Raw genomic sequence first — 16,346 nt, forward strand, 5'->3', positions numbered from 1 at the left:
CCATGAACTCTAGCCCTTACAGGCTAATTCTCGCACCTGGACTAGCCCATTTCTAATAATGTGTGTAAGCACCCCAAGGTGCGCTTACCGGGAAGAGTCTAGCCTCCATCCATCTTCATCGCATGTGCCTCAGAGAGCAGAGCTATCGCGTCTACCCGGGAGAGCTGAGCATGGCGTCTGTGCTCCCGAGCTGTCGGCTCTCTCCCCGGAAGCAGAGCAGAGTCTGACCTCACTTCCTCTTCCGCCCAGAATTCTATTCTGTTTACTCCTCCCATCTATGTTCCAAGCTGAGGCCAAGCAGTTGGTTTATTATAACTTAACCAATGAAATCAACAGATTGATATATGACACTCCCACATCACGAACTCTAGCTGTCAAGCTTGCCAGCAAGCCCCTAACCCACTGAGGCGTCTCACTATTCTTCCATTTTTGTTAGATTTTTATTTTACTTAATCATGTACATGTGAATATGCGTGCATGTCAGTGTGTGTGTGTGTGTGTGTGTGTGTACTTGAGTGCAGGGGCCTGTGAAGGTCAGAAACTGAAAATTACAGGCAGTGTGAGCCACCCTATGTGAGTGCTGGAACAGAAAGCAGGCCCTCTGCAGAAATAGTACCCACTCTTAATATCTATGACCCTGATGGTCACAATGTATCTTTTTAAAAATAGTTTTGATTTATGACCTTTTTTGTTGTTCCATAGCTCTTAAAATTTGATGAAACCATTTCTATATTTGGCTCAAGAATAGACTCTTTGAAATGAGAGCTGTGGTTTGTGTTGAAAGACCATGCCTGTCCTCCGCCCCCTTTTGGTTTTCCATTTTGTTATGCTCGTTTATTTACTTGTGTCTATGTGTGTGGGTGCTCGAGTGGAGGTCAGAGAACAACCTGCAGAAGTCAGCTCTCTGGTTTCTCCCTCTACCCCCTGGGGCCAGGGGTCAGACTCAGTTCCCCAGGCTTGGCACCTCAGTCCTGGAGTTCTATCTTTTTTTTTTTTTTAAGACCAATCTCTCTCATTATTCCTATCATGGCTCTGTAATCATTGCTCCCCCCTTGTGGTAGATGTTATGTAAGCAATGCTATTGTTTCTTTGGGGGCTGGATTCATTGGGCTTATCAAATAAACGGTTTCTTGATTACATCTGCTTATTTTTCAGGAGTCTTTTTTGTTTGTTTTTCGAGACAGGGTTTTTCTGTGTCGTCTTGGCTGTCCTGGAACTCTCTCTATAAACCAGGTTGGCGTCGAACTCACATAGATCTGCCTGCCTGTGTCTCTTGAGTGCTGGGATTTAGGAGTCTATTAATGCGTATACAAAATCGGGGAAGAAGAGATGGGGCTGTAGCTCAGTGGTAGAGCACTTATCACTCATGCATGAGGCTGTACGCTCATTGCCCAGAACTGCCCCCCCAAAAAAAAAAACCAAAAAAACTTATTGGAAAGAAATATCTGAAGTTGCCCCTGGAACCCAGCAAACTTGGGATTCAATTCCCAGCTCTCTCTCTTCCCAGCAGTGACTTCACTGGGAAGTGACCCCACCTATTAAAGCACACATAGCTCAGAAAGGATATTCCAGTTGTCTACTGGAAGTACTGTTCTAACTGTAGACGGCTAAAGCAGATCTCAGTAAGGCATCATGGAATATGCCTAATTCTTGAGTCCCTTCCCCACATCCTCATCCATCCACCATTGAGCTCCAGAAGGTGCCTTCACTGTCTTCTTGGCCAATTCAGGTGGCAGAACTCAAATTTTAATCCTCTCTTTACTACTCCATTGTGTCATGCAGGGACCTTCCAAGACTCAGTTTCCCCTTTGGCATAACAGAGTCAAACACAAGTGGTGTGTGTGGGAGAGACCAGGGCTCTACGAACCAGCAGACGTCACAGTCATTACAGCTGATCGGACTGAGAATGCAATTCAGTTCAGTTAGATCGAGCCCCTAGGTTCAAGCCCCAGTACTGCATAAATTGGGGGAGGTGACGTGTGGCTAAAATCCTGGCACACTGGAGGTAGAGAACCAGGTGGAGATCAGACTCATTTTGGTTTACAGAGTGAGTCCAGGTCAGCCTGGGCTACATAATTTGGTCTTTAAAAGCAGGATGGGGGGAGGCTCTCAAGGCCCCACCCCCTCTCTGAGGAGCTACTTGTAGGGTAAAAGAGCCAGTCAAAGAAGCCTACCCAGACTGAAACCAGAGCCAGTGAAAGAAACCCACCCTGACCCTAAAACCAGAACCAAAGTCAAATCAGAGCCAAACGGCTAAAAGGGGCCAATGAAAGAAACAAAATCTGCCCCTGACCATGAAACCAACCTGAGCTTGAAACCAACCAATCCCTGAGAACGAAATCTAGCCAATCTGAGCTTTTCCAAGCTCAAGAGAATTGAAATCTGACCATTTCCCACCCTGAAAAATCTCCACCCTGGGAAAACGCGGCCCCTAAGAAGTTCTATATAAGCCCTGTGCCTGTTCAGTTGCTGCTGCCTTTTCCACCATGGCAAAGGTGGAATTCTTTAGATTCTTCCTTCCTAATAAATCTCTTGTGAGGCAGGTGGATCTCTGTGAGTTCGAGACCAGCCTGGTCTACAGAGCTAGTGCCATGACAGGCTCGAAAGCCACAGAGAAACCCTGTCTCAAAAAAAAAAAAAAAAAAAAAAAAAAAAAAAAANAAAAAAAAATCTCTTGAATGAGGTTTGGATGAGAAGTAGAGAAGTAACTTTTCACAGGCACTGGAGCAGAGCAGAGCTGAGCAGGACTGTAACAACCTTGCTGGGGAAACCCTCCCCTGCAGGGCCAGAGCTGTTACATTGGGGAAACCTTTCCCTGAAGCAGGGCTGTAAGCTGATGCGTTTACAACGATTTTGTGGTACTCCTGACCACCAGGATCCCTTTCCATACACTACTGGGGGTCAATGATTGCTGGAAGAGGAAGAGAAAACATTTTCATCAGTGGTGTAGCTACTGATAAAGAGCCCCTGCTCTGTAATAGCCTTAGCCCTGATCCTGAGCGCGATTTTAATGAAACTCACAGGGTCACAAAAGAAAAAGAAAAGAAGGAAGACAAAGAAATAAAGAAAGAAGAAAGGAAAGAAGGAAGGAAGGAAGGAAAGAAGGGAGGGAGGGAGGGAGGGAGGGACGGAGGGACGGAGGGAAGAAGGAAGGAAGGAGGGAAACTGAGATGGGAAGACCAGAGTCCACACGACGACACGAGTCTTCAAGATGCCCAACAGTAAAGGTACGTGTGTATACACCTACACATACTCTCTCACAAATTAATAGCAAATAACGTCTAAAAATAAAAAGGAGTAACAAGAGGGCTCGGATGGTAAAGGTGCTTGTTGTTAAACCTAATAACCCAAATTCAAAGCCCAGGACCGTAGGAGAAAACTCCCTTAAATTGTCGTCCGTCCTCCACACGTGTGGCACACAGTGCCCCTCGCCTACACTCAAACAAATAAACAGATGTAATTAACTTTAGAAAAATTAATAAGTAAAAAGAGAGAGAGAGTAGAAGGAAACTGAAACCTGGGCAAGAATACTCCTGAGGAGGTAGTCTGGTTAGCCGCAGAGGGCGCGTTGAAACTACAACTCCCGGCCTCCTTTGGGCCGGTAATGGCGGATGGCCCCACAAGATTGGTCCTTTCTCCATGGGGCGGGGCTTAACGAGGGCCAGCTTTTCACTGTTGCCAGGGGAGACCGCCGCAGGGAGGCGGAAATTGCCGAGGCGGGCTGTGAGTGCCGAGGCGGCACGCGGGAAGGTCCGGCGGCCATGGCGGCCCCGGGACCCGCGAGTCGCTTCTGGTGCTCGTATCCCGAGGTCCCCTCCGCCACATTCTTCACCGCCCTGCTCTCGCTGCTGGTGTCGGGGCCCCGCTTGTTCCTGCTGCAGCCGCCTCTGGCACCGTCGGGGCTGTCGCTGCGCTCCGAGGCCCTGCGCAACTGGCAAGGTGAGCAGCGACTGGGCAAGGATGACGCGCTTTCTCAGCCCGGGGACTTCATCTATTCCCTCCCCCCCACTGCCAGGCAGCCCCCAGCCTCCGTGCCCATCACTGTTCAACCCACTTGGGACTCCAGCATGTCTTGTCCCAAGCCTCATCATCATTTCCGACAATTCCTTCCCTACCCAAAATTGCCCCTGCATGTCACCCCAGATTCATTCATTCTTTGATGTCGAGGATGAATACCTTCCTTCGCTCCTCCAGTTTTATATATACAGACCCCCATCTGCTGAAGGCCTGAGCCCCTCAGGAACAAAACAAACGTCTCTCACCGTCATCGTGACAGTTGAACTTCGTCTCTTGTCACCCCTATGAATGATTTTTCCTCCTGAGTCTAGAATTTTCTGCTGCGTATTTACCTTCACCCTGACTCTTAATTCCAGCTCACCGGAAGGAGGAAAGAGGCCGTCTTCCGCCCCTGGTAAAGTGCTTGTTTGCCCAGGGGAGAGAAATTTCTCAGACCAGTTAAATCTGTAATCATCCTTTTCTAGGAGACAGGATTCCTAGTCTTTGTTTCTTTCTCATTCTTTCCTGGAAAATCCCGGTTGCTCCCAACGTTACAGAGGCCTGTGCACTCATCTCATGTAATCCATGTAATCATGACAGGACATATTAAATTGCGTGTTTACCAGAAATTGAGGCTGGATACAGAAAATCCCAGAGCTAATGCATCATAATATTGAGAAAGGAACCCAGCCTTTTGCTTTTAGTATGTTGTTTTAGAACCAAGGTTTGGGTATATGATTCACATGTCCTTATATAGATAAAAACATGTGTGAGTCATTTAATTTGGGATCTGTGGGGTGGTGGCGCACGCCTTTAGTCCCAGCACTCGGGAGGCAGAGGCAGGCAAATCTGTGAGAGCAAGGCCAACCAGGACTACACAGAGAAACCCTGTCTTGAAAAACAAGACTTCAATATGGGAAGTATCCAGCAAATAAGGCTTCAGGAGATAGTCTGGCTAGGTGTTATGCTTAAAGCTGAAACTTCCGTTTGCGCTGGATGCATGGAGCATGCTCAGTGAGCTGAAAGCCAGTCTAGATAAGGCACATACCCTCTTTCTTTTCTTTTTCCTTTGACACAGAGTTTGCTATTTCTTTAGACCAGAATAATCAAAACTCGCCATGTAACCCAGTCTGCCCTCAAGGCCATGATCCTCCTGCCTCAGCTATCTCAGTACCAGGACAAAGACATCCTATGCTTACTTAACCTGTTTGTGTGGGTGTGGGGTTCATGAACAGATGGAGATATGGGACCTTCGAAGGACTCGTGTTTGACCTGTTCCATCACAGTGAGGAAATTCAAGCTGTGAGGATATGGACGTTGGACTCAACTGAGCCCAGGCAGCCTGGTTATGATAAAGCTAAGATCCCCTCCAAGTCTTTTTTTTGGGGGGGGAGGGGGGTTGAGACAGGGTTTCTCTGTGTTTTTTTTTTTTTGGAGCCTGTCCTGGAACTAGCTCTATAGACCAGGCTGGTCTCGAACTCACAGAGATCCGCCTGCCTCTGCCTCCCGAGTGCTGGGATTAAAGGCGTGTGCACCACCGCCCGGCTTCCCCTCCAAGTCTTAACACTCCTAAGAATGACGCTGTGGTTTGATCCATCTCTCTCATGTTAAAGTTTCACCCCAAGAGATAGGTCAGTACATTAGAGAGCCAGGCGTGGTGGCTTTAACCCCAGCCCTGGGCAGGCAGAGGCAGGTAGGTGGATCTCTGTGAGTTTGAGGCCAGCCAGGGTTACATAGTGAGTCCCTCTCTCAAATAAACAAAGAAAGTACATTAGAGCTCTATAAGGTAGTTCTGCAGGTAAGGGCACTTGCCACCAATCGTGAGAACTGCAGTTTGGTCCCTGGTGGAACTACAGGTTTTCCTCTGAACGCCACAGGGGAGGCCGTGGCATTCCGTGCACTCCCATATACCCACAAATAAATAAAAGACTAAGTTTTTGGGCTGGAGAGATGGCTTAGTGGTTAAGAGCATTGCCTGCTCTTCCAAAGGTCCTGAGTTCAATTCCCGGCAACCACATGGTGGCTCACAACCATCTATAATGAGGTCTGGTGCCCTCTTCTGGCCTGCAGGCATACATGTAGACAGAATATTGTATACATAATAAGTGAATAAATAAATATTTTAAAAAAGATTAAGTTTTAAAAAATTATGTATGTTAGCGATGACTTATGTTTAGAAAAAAAAAAAAAGGAATAAACCAAATAGGATGGCAGGCACTTGTAGTCCCAGCACTCAGAGGCTGAGACAAAAAGATGGCGAGTTGCTGGCCAGCAAAAAAAAAAAAAAAAAAAAAAAAGGCCAAGTGTAGTGACTTACACATATAATCCCAGCCCTCAGGAAACAGGAGCCGGCCTGGTCTACATAGCAAGGTATAGGCCAGCGAGAGCTGCATAGTGAGACCTTGTCTCACAACAGAGAAAGAAAAAAGGACGTTGCATCTTACAGCATATAAATCTTGGCTGAACAGCACTCTTAGCGAAGACTTCTAATTTCTGTATATTATTAATGATACCGTTATAGTCCTTCTACACCACAAAATAATTCATGATTCCTTTTTTCTTCACCTGAACAGCCTCTGGAAGGAGAGGCCAGAATCACAGATGAGGAGACACACTGTTAAGTGACACCCACTCAGTCATCCCTGAAGCTGTTCCAATTAATTAACCCTCAGACTGTCCAGTGAGGTAGGTCAGTAGTAAAGTCAAAAATCGGAGGGCTGGAGAGATGGTTTAGCAGTTCAGAGAGCTTGCTTCAGCCCAGCGGTGGTGGCGCACGCCTTTAATCCCAGCACTTGGGAGGCAGAGGCAGGCGGATCTCTGCGTGTTCAGGGCCAACCTGGTCTACAAAGCTAGTTCCAGGACAGGCTCCAAAGCTACAGAGAAACCCTGTCTTGAAAAATCAAAATAGAGAGAGAGAGCTTGCTGCTCTTGCAGAGGAGCCAAGTTTGGTTCCCAGCACTCTATGTGGGGCAGCTCACAACTGCCTGTACCTCCAGCTCCAGGGGTCTAACACCCTCTACTGACCTCCACAGGTACCTGCACACAGGTGGCATATGCAGATTCACAAAAATAAAAATAAGTCTTTAAAAGAAAGCCTAAAGCAATGTTATAAAGCATTTGACAAGTTCAGAAAAAGCCGTCTTTTTCACACATCAAAGTTGGTCTTGACAATCTTTGCTTCAGGGCCAGGAAAGAACGGAAGCTACATTATATGTTCATGTTTTGAATCACGGGAATATCTCTTGCTAAGCCCGGCTCCAGGACCAGAAGGAACAGAGGTTATATGATATGCTTACGCCTTGAACAGCGGGCACTACCCTCACTTTCCTATTCTGTTTTTGTTTTATTGTTGAGACAGGCTCCCGTGTAGACCATGCTGACTTCAGACTCACAGAGGAGCCAGAATGACCCTGAACTCCTGATCTTCCTGTCTCTACTTCCTGAGTGCTGGGCTCCTAGGTGCGCACCACCACTTCCTGTGTGTGGCATATGTGGTGCTAGGAATGGAACCCAGGACTTGGTGCACACTCGGCAAGCACCCTACCAACTGGGTTCCAGCTCCAACTTCAAGCCCCTCCTCCCCCCAAGCTGGCTTGGGACCTGGTTGCCCCTCAGAACAGCACCACTTCGGACCGTTAACCCAAACCCATCTTTAGTTTACAGGCTGGTGACCTACATCTTCGTCTATGAGAACCCAGTCTCCCTGCTCTGCGGTGCCATCATCATCTGGCGCTTTGCTGGCAACTTCGAGAGGACTGTGGGCACTGTCCGCCATTGCTTCTTCACCTTCATCTTTACCGTCTCCTCCGCCATCATCTACCTGTCATTCGAGTCGGTGTCATCGCTGTCCAAGTTGGGTGAGGTGGAGGATGCCAGAGGGTTCACCCCCGTGGCTTTTGCCATGCTGGGAGTCACCTCAGTCCGCTCTCGGATGAGGCGGGCCCTGGTGTTTGGTGTGGTGGTGCCCTCCGCCCTGGTGCCGTGGCTGCTGCTCTGTGCCTCCTGGCTCATTCCTCAGACCTCCTTCCTCAGCAACGTCTCTGGCCTTTTGATCGGCCTATCGTGTATCCTTCCTGGAAGGGAGCTACAGTGTGAGGCTACACCGGGGTGCAAACTCATTTGGGGGCGTGGGGTGTCAGGTACACAGTCGCAGGCTCCTACACAAGCAGTCTGGGTTTGGCCCCAGCTTGGAAAGCCTGGGAATCTTGGGCAGTTCTCCCCATCCCTGGATCAGAACTCATCTGGAAAAATTGAGTATGGTTGCCTGCCCAGGTCAACTCAACGCAGCCGGTTAGCAGTTTAAGCTTAACTATACCGGCCTGCCTTTTTTCCCTTGTAAACTGAGGTGTAACCTTCTCAACTAACTTGAGTGTGAAGTTTCGCTGGAAGAGGGCCAGGGAGATGGCTTCCTCAGTAAAGCATCCGTGCAAGCATGAGGACACGAGTCATGGCCTTGGGACTTACACTCTGATCCCGGGCTTCAGAGGTGGAGACGGGTAAAATCCCTAAGGCTCACTGACCCACCAGCCAAGCCTAGCTTGGTAAATTCCAGATCAATGGAGAAACCCCAGTTCCTGAGGAGACCAGGCCGGCCTCTGATCTCCACACACAGGCACTCCCACATCGGAGAAGCATGAGGTGCCCGCCACGCAGAGATGTTCGTGGACTGGTTAAGAGACAGACCTGGACTTGTGGATAGTTTTTCTATTTTTTCTGGGTTAGAGTATCAAGCTCAGGGCATTGTGTGTGATTGACAGACACTCTACCACGGTGCTACATCCCAGCCCTTACTTTTCTTTTTTCTCAGAGAGAGAGAGGGATTGTAACAGGGTCTTGCTATGTGGCCCAGGCTAGCCTCAAACTCAAGATCCACCTCAGTTTCCTGAGTGCTAGGATCACTATCACCACCGCACCTGGTTCCACACCCCGAATATCAGTTTCTAGGTGATATTCTAAGGAATATCACTTCCTCCCTCCCTCCCTCTCTCCCTCCCTCCCTCTCTCCCTCCCTCCCTTTATTTTTTGATTTATTTTTGTCTGTGGATGTGTGCGCCTACATGCTGGCACTTGAGGATGCAGAAGAGGTTGTCAAGTCCCCAGGAACTGGAGTTACAGGTGGTGGTGAGCTGTTGTGTCAATGCTGGGAACTGAACTTGGGTCCTCTAGAAGAGCAATTGCACTCTTAACTATGAAGCCATCTTTATGTTCCCCCGCCCTCAAAAGGTGACTCACTGTACAGCCCTGGATGGCCTGGAACTCAACCATATAGATCAGGCTGGCCTCAAACTCACAGAAATCTGCCTGTCTCCGCCTCCCAAGTGCTGGGATTAAAGGTGTAGGGTGTGTGCCCTACGCCTGCTTGCCTCTTCTGTAGTTCTGATCGGGTATAAGCGAGCGCAGTTGGACCTGGAGCTGACTGAGCCGGAAGATGGAAGTCAGTCCTCCAGCTTCAGGAGTATCAGGGGTTAGCGCCTGATTATTACCAAAACCATCCATTTTAGACAGGGCTGAGGATCCAACGTAGGCCCTCTGATAAATCAGCCTAGTCAAGGCCCCACTGAGCTACTGGCCAACATTACCCTTATCTGGCTTTTATAAGGGATTGAGCTTCCTAATTAGGAATACTGAGATCCAGAATGCTTCAAAATCTGCAGTGTTTTGAGCAATAACACGACACAAGTGGGATATTCTGCCCCTGACCTGACTATAATCGAAGTAAGAACATGGATGCACCCAGAATACTGTGTAAAGTCACCTCAGGCTGTGTGAGGTACACATGAAACATAAATGGATTTTATCATGCATCTGCATGATACTCAGATAACCTCGTAAGCCCTGAGATATTTCACTCAAAACTGTTTTGGATAAGGAATGCTCAACCTGTACTTACCCCTTGATGCAGGCATAAACTAGTTGGCTTAATATTTGCTGAAGGGCAGCTAGTAAGGTGTCCTGATGGGTGAGTGATGGCTGGCAAACCTGACAGCCTGAGTTCCAGCCCTGGGGCCTTTGCGGTGAATTCCAACCCCCCCCCCCCCACACACACACACACTGTGGTACACTTACACCCGTGTGCATGTGCGCACGTACAGAATATTTGTGTAATAAGTATTTGCTGAAGGGTGTATGAAACAGGCTTTGTAGCTGTGCAGACAGTGATGGGGACTATATGGAGAAAATGCTTCCAGAGAAGCCGCAATGAAACTTGCCATGTGGTGCATGCCCCATAACCCCGGCACTCAGGAGGCAGAGGGAGGTGTTTTAAGTTCGAGACCAGACCAGGCTACATACATCTTCCTCCTCAACAACAAACCACATGAAGTTCATTTGGCACACTGGGGCAGAGCACCTTTGATTTGGAGCAGAAGTCTAGACCCGTGCCAGTCTCTGCATTGTATTAAGACTGACTTGTAAACCAGCTGCGGTGGCGGAGCCGATGGTAGTAGCAGTGGTGTAGACACACACCTTTAATCCCAGCTCTCAGGAGGCAGAGGCAGGAGGATCTCTGACTTCAAGATCAGCCTGGCCTACAGAGCTACATAGAGACCCCTGTCTCAAAAAGCCAAAAAGGAAAGAAAAGAATGGCTGTGACTGACGGCCGTGTTTGGAAGTCCCGGGAGGTGCGTGTGAACTCTCATGCACACTACACATGGCATTGTTCCCGTGAGGTGCGTGGATGGGACTGCTCAGCTCTCTGAGGGACTGGTGTACACAGCTGTGCCTCCCAGGAGCGGGCCCTCAAAGGGCATGTCAGCTGCCTCTGCCTGTGCCTTCGATTTTACTTAATACACTCACCTCAGATGGCCTCACCTACTGCTACTCCCTCGACCTCTCTGAGCGCATAGCCCTGAAGCTTGATCAGAAGTTCCCCTTCAGTGTCATGAGGAGGATCCCCCTGTTCAAGTACATCTCGGGTTCTTCTGCCGAAAGAAGAGCCGCCCAGAGCCGGAAGTAAGTGGTGAATCTCTCGCCTTTGTGTTGTGTGGTTGGTTTCAGTGCTGGGGGTGGACCCAAGGCCTTGCCCATGCTAGGTTGCTCTGGTACTCTGCTGCCACCCACTCTGCCTTTGTGGGGTTTTTTGCTTGTTAGTTTGTTTTTTGAGTCATAGAAAGTCAGGGTTGGCTTTGAACTTGGGAGGCTCTTGTCTGTTGCTCTCAGATACCAGGCTGTAGATATAATCCCACTGCCGGCTCTCATTCTCATTCCAAGAGCAACTGAAAGGTGTGGTTCACCTTAGCTAGGTCATCTTGGAGGATAAAGGAAGAGGGGAACACAGTTTCTGAGCTCTGTGCAAGGAAGGATTGTAGTTCTATTTCATCAGTAGAGCCCCTGCCTAGAATCCCCCAGTGAGGGGCTGGGGTGTGATTCAGTGGTAGAGTACCCACCTAGAATCCCCCAGTGAGGGGCTGGGGTGTGCTCAGTTGTAGAGCCCCTGCCTAGAATCCCCCAGTGAGGGGCTGGGGTGTGCTCAATGGTGGAGCCCCTGCCTAGAATCCCCCAGTGAGGGGCTGGGGTGTGCTCAGTGGTAGAGTACTTATCTAATCTTGGGAGGCCCTGGGTTCCAGCATTGCAAGTAAGGAAAGAAAATGCATGCACAGATCCCTTCTGTAAACTGCTGCGTGTGGAAGGAACCGAGTGTGAGCGGGCAAAGACAGAACTTGAGTGAAATTCTGAGTGATTTGAGGAGAGATAATAGTCTTAATGTCGTTTCGTTGCAATACTTTACGGGTAGCGCTGGGCTGTGACACAGGCATGTTTACACAGTCTGCTCAGTAGGTGACAGGGCAGGAAGACCTGAAAGGAGTTTCTTGTCTCTCCCAGAGGAAACTTTCTTGGCTCCCCAACGAGAACAGGTGAGGCTTTTTTTTTCCAGTTCTGGCTTGTTTGCTCTTAAAAGCTACTAGGTAAGCAGCTAGAACTTGTGGGTCCTCACACCTTCTTTATAGAGGAGGCCAGAGAGGACATGTGTTCCCAGGTAGCAGTCCAGGGACGAGCCCGCTGTGGCGCCTTTCCCATAGGGCCTCTGCCAATTGTGTTCTTCCAGCTGTGTTCCTCGGAGACTCTACAATCCTAGCACAATCACCCGGGAAGGGCATGGTGAGAAGTGAGGAGCCAGCATGGCTGGGGTGCCGTCCCTCCACGCCCAGGGTCTGCAGTAAGCTTTCTTCAGCTGGAATAGTTAGATTTGGGTTTGGGGTCTGTGCTGTTTAGTGTGTGTGTGTGTGTGTGTGTGTGTGTGTGTGTTTATTTGTAGACAGAGCCTCAGTAGCCCAGTCCTTCCTCACTAGCCGTTTAGCCAAAATGACCCTGAACCTCTGATGCCACTGCCTCCTCTCAGTGCTGGGGATTACAGGCGAGCACCCCACGCCCAGATTATGTTGTGCTCAGGGCGGAAGCAGGGCTTGGTCCCACCTGTAATCTCAGCAGTTGGGAGGCTGAGGCAGGAGGATTTGGAGTTGGAGACCAGTCTGAACTACATAGTAGAACCCCACTTCAGCTCACCACATCTGAAGAAGCCAAGGGCTGTGGACATAGCTCAGAGATAGAGTGTGTGCCTAGCATGTAAGAGTCTCCTAGCAACTTGACAGGCCTGAGAGGTACAGACTTCCCCCTCAGAGTCTCCTGTGTGACAGCAGAGGGGTGGGGCCACAAACCAATGGAGCTGCCCTCGGGACCCAGAAAAAGAGTTCTAATCTGAGTTACGCTTGCCCACCGGGAAGCTCTGTCACCTGTGCCGGGTTTGGACAGATGTGGAATGGGTAGTGCTCTGTGTCCCTTCTCTGTTCCTCACGTGGCAGGTGGTTGTAGGTTGCCAAGACTGCAGGTATCAGAACAGAACATGATGTTTCAGGTGTCCTGACAGAGTCACCGAGAGCGTTACAACAGGACACGTGTGTTTATTTTAGTTAGCTGCCATGTGGGCTGTTTTGTCTCTGATTGCTCTTGTTTGGAAAGTTGGTTTGGCATAGAGTTTGGGTGGTTTGTTATAATAAAAATAGGGACAGTTTATTAAAAATGAGAGAAGAGGCCAGCAAGATGGCTTAGTGGATAAGGACATCTGCCACCAAGTCTGAGACCTGAGGTACATCCCTGGGGACCCTCATGGTAGAAGAAAAGAACTGGCTCCTGAAAGTTCTCTGACGCGCACACACACCAACCACACACACACACATACACACACACACATGCACCACACATACATATACCTACCACACATGCACACACACCAACCACACACATACACACGCACACACACCAACCACACATACACGCACACACACCAACCACACACACCCAAACTAAGCACACACACCGACCACACATACACATGCACACACACCGACCACACATACACACACATACACACACACGTGCGCGCACAAATGCACCACACATACATATACCTACCACACACACACAAACTAAACCCACACACCAACCACACATACATATACCTACCACACACACAAACTAAACCCACACACCAACCACACATGCACACACACACATGCACACACACCAACCACACATACACACACACACAAACTAAACACACACACCAACCACACATACACACACACTCAAACTAAACACACATACCAACCACACATACACACACAAACTAAACACACATACCAACCACACATACACACACACGCACACACACCGACCACACATACATATACCTACCACACACACAAACTAAACACACACACCAACCACACATACCTACCACACACACACATATAAATGGGAAATCATTTTAACAAGAAGGTAATGTACTGCACATCTTTAATTCCCAGCACTAGGGAGACAGAAGCAAGCAGAACCCTGTGAGTTTGAGGCCAGCCTGCTCTACATTGAGAGTTCTAGGCTGGCCAAGACCTTGGTGAGATCCTGTCTCAAAAGAAAAAAAGGAAAATGCTCCCAGAAGCAGGAGTGGAGTCGTGAGCTGGGGCTGGAATCAGGGCTTGCTTGGCACATCCTAAGCAGGTGCTCCACTGAGCCACAGCCCAGCCCAGCCCTGTATTTTCAAAATTTTTCATTTGTGTGTGTGTTTACTGATCTAGTTGGTGGCATGGGACCTAAAAATGAGGCGGACTAAAGTCTTGCGCAATATGAGAGCAGCAGGCAGTTTATACCCTAGGGTTAGGACGCGACACGTGAGTAAGGTGTTCGTCGGTCACGAGGACAAGCCGCCCACAGTATGGAAGCACGTGAGTAACAACAGCTGAAGTGAGCTCACTCATAGCTGCTGCATCTGGGAGGAGTGTGCAAACACATTCCAAGAGCAACTGTTTGGAAGACACTGAGGGCACAAGGCTCTTCTTTCCTCAGTTTCTCCCAGGCACTCAGAACGCTCGTGCAGCTCCGTTCCCAGACTGTGTTTCCACGTGTATAGTCTTACCTAGTCCACATGAACCCCTAGATTTAATCCTGAGCACTACAGTGGGGGGGGGGGGTGGCTCCTGCCTGTAACCCAAATGTCTACATTGAGGAAGCCTGAGCTACACGGAGCTCTGCCCCCTTCCCCTCCAAGTGGATCTTTCTCTTCCCCTGAAACTTAGTGCTGGCTACGACTCCATCCCTGCTCTTATCTCAGGAAATGACATGCTGTACCTTGTCTCTGCCAACAGAATGACTGTCTCCTCTCTCATTCCTTTCCAGGCTGAACCCTGCACCTGGCTCCTACCCCACGCAGAGTTGCAACCCTCATCTAACCCCAAGTCACGCTATCACCCAGATGCAGCATGCGAATGGCCAGAAACTGACCTCCTGGCCTCCTGGACACATGCCTAGCCTCCCTCCCTACCAGCCTGCTTCAGGCCTGTGTTATGTGCAGAACCACTTTGGTCCTAACTCCATTGCCTCCAGTGTGTACCCCGCTTCTGCAGGGACCTCCCAGGGGGTACAGCCTCCCTCCCCTATCAGCTGTCCTGGCACTGTGTATTCTGGGGCCCTAGGCACCCCAGGGGCTACAGGCTCCAAGGAGTCTTCCAAGGTTGCCATGCCCTAGCCAGTCTGCAGAGAAGGCTCCTACACGTTGGTCAGAGAAAGGCCCTGTCTGAGCGAGGAATTGCTTAAGGATTATGTGTTGAAGGACATGCTGGTCTGTCATCCCAGCTGCTTGGGAGGTTGAAGTCAATAGATCCAAAGGTCAAGGTCTGTCCTGTCTGAGCGAGGAATTGCTTAAGGATTATGTGTTGAAGGACTTGCTGGTCCGTCACCCCAGCTGCTTGGGAGGTGAAGTCAATAGATCCAAAGGTCAAGGTCTGTCTGGGCTCCAGAACAAGTTCAAGGCCAGCCTAGGCTATGTGTAACAAAACTGTCTCAAAATTAATAAAAATGGCTGGAACTGGGGCACTTTGGTAGACTGCTTACCTAGCATAGTCCTCAGCTCCCTCCTCCCCCCAAAAAGATTATTTATGAAATACCTCTGTGTGCCAGCTCTGTTGAGTACTTTGATAAATGTCCCTATATATCTGTGTCGTTTCCCCTCAGGGCAGCTCTAGAAAGTAAAGTTTACTGACCCAGCTTTCAGACACAGGAAATAAAACAGCCTAGAAGGACTTGCCTGTAAGCTAACTACGGTCAAGGCAGGATCAGACGTTGAAGGTCATCCCCAGCTACACAGTGGGTCTGAAGCCAGCCACTGGGCTGCATGAGAAGTAAGGCATTCTGGGGTCCCCTGGAGTCTTGAGGCGCCACAGCCACTGCTAGGTTTCTGGGTTCCTAATCCAGTGTCCCGAGCATGAGAAAGTACAATTGTCATTGGCTGCTAGGGACTTGCCGGTCCTACCATCCCATCCTGCTGAGTGCCTGTGAGTCCTTGCTCCTGTCTGGTGTGTCCTTGTACTGGACAGTCTGTAACCCGTCTTCCCCCTCCAGCCGTCCCTGTCCTGACTTCTGCCATGACCTGCAGCAGCGTGCAGTGGTCTGCCCTGTGAGTTACCTTTGTATAAAACCAGCCTCCAGCCTGCCAGTGGTGCATTGCTCTTCTGTTGTCGTCCGGGTGGGTTGTGACTTGAACAGGAATGGGGGCGGTGACAAAGGGATCCCATCGAGTCTACACACAGCCTGTGCTCAGGGGTCAGCGGTGAGGACCTGATACAGGAAGTGGGTAGAAAAGAAGCAGTAGGATGTTGCCCAACCCAGAGGTGGGTACAACAAGGGGCTAGCCAGGGTAAGCTAGTGAGATTGTCTGTAAAGTTTGGGTTTTGTTTCTCTGTTTTTGAATAAAAATAAGCTGGGCATGGTGGCACATGCCTTTAATCTCAATACTTGGGAGGCAGAGGCAGTGGATCCCTGAATTTAAAGCCTGCCTCATCTACATACATAGTTCCAGGACA

At 49.5% G+C, this 16,346-nt stretch overlaps 1 protein-coding gene across 4 annotated transcripts; it reads left to right on the top strand.

Moving 5' to 3' along the window:
* Positions 1 to 3,676: 3,676 nt before the first annotated feature.
* Positions 3,677 to 15,979, top strand: Rhbdd2 (rhomboid domain containing 2). 4 transcript variants are annotated; one of them, XM_050129302.1, is made up of 5 exons: positions 3,677 to 3,939; positions 7,653 to 8,060; positions 10,797 to 10,947; positions 14,144 to 14,213; positions 14,665 to 14,931. In XM_050129302.1, the coding sequence occupies exons 1-5, from the start codon at positions 3,762 to 3,764 to the stop codon at positions 14,794 to 14,796; spliced, it is 939 nt and encodes a 312-aa protein (XP_049985259.1). In that variant the 5' UTR covers positions 3,677 to 3,761; the 3' UTR covers positions 14,797 to 14,931. The 4 variants fall into 4 exon arrangements, 3 of the variants coding, with proteins under 3 accessions (XP_049985259.1, XP_049985258.1, XP_049985260.1); XR_007589665.1 differs by lacking the exon at positions 14,144 to 14,213 and adding an exon at positions 15,241 to 15,979 and having other exon boundaries at positions 3,683 to 3,939; positions 14,665 to 15,131; XM_050129303.1 differs by lacking the exon at positions 14,144 to 14,213 and adding an exon at positions 7,355 to 7,455 and having other exon boundaries at positions 3,797 to 3,939; positions 14,665 to 15,979.
* Positions 15,980 to 16,346: the final 367 nt, after the last annotated feature.

This window comes from Alexandromys fortis, unplaced genomic scaffold (assembly GCF_014885135.2).
Source record: "Alexandromys fortis isolate MF-2015 unplaced genomic scaffold, M_Fortis_MF-2015_v1.1 scaffold_312, whole genome shotgun sequence".
In the NCBI taxonomy this organism is placed as follows: Eukaryota; Metazoa; Chordata; class Mammalia; order Rodentia; family Cricetidae; genus Alexandromys; species Alexandromys fortis.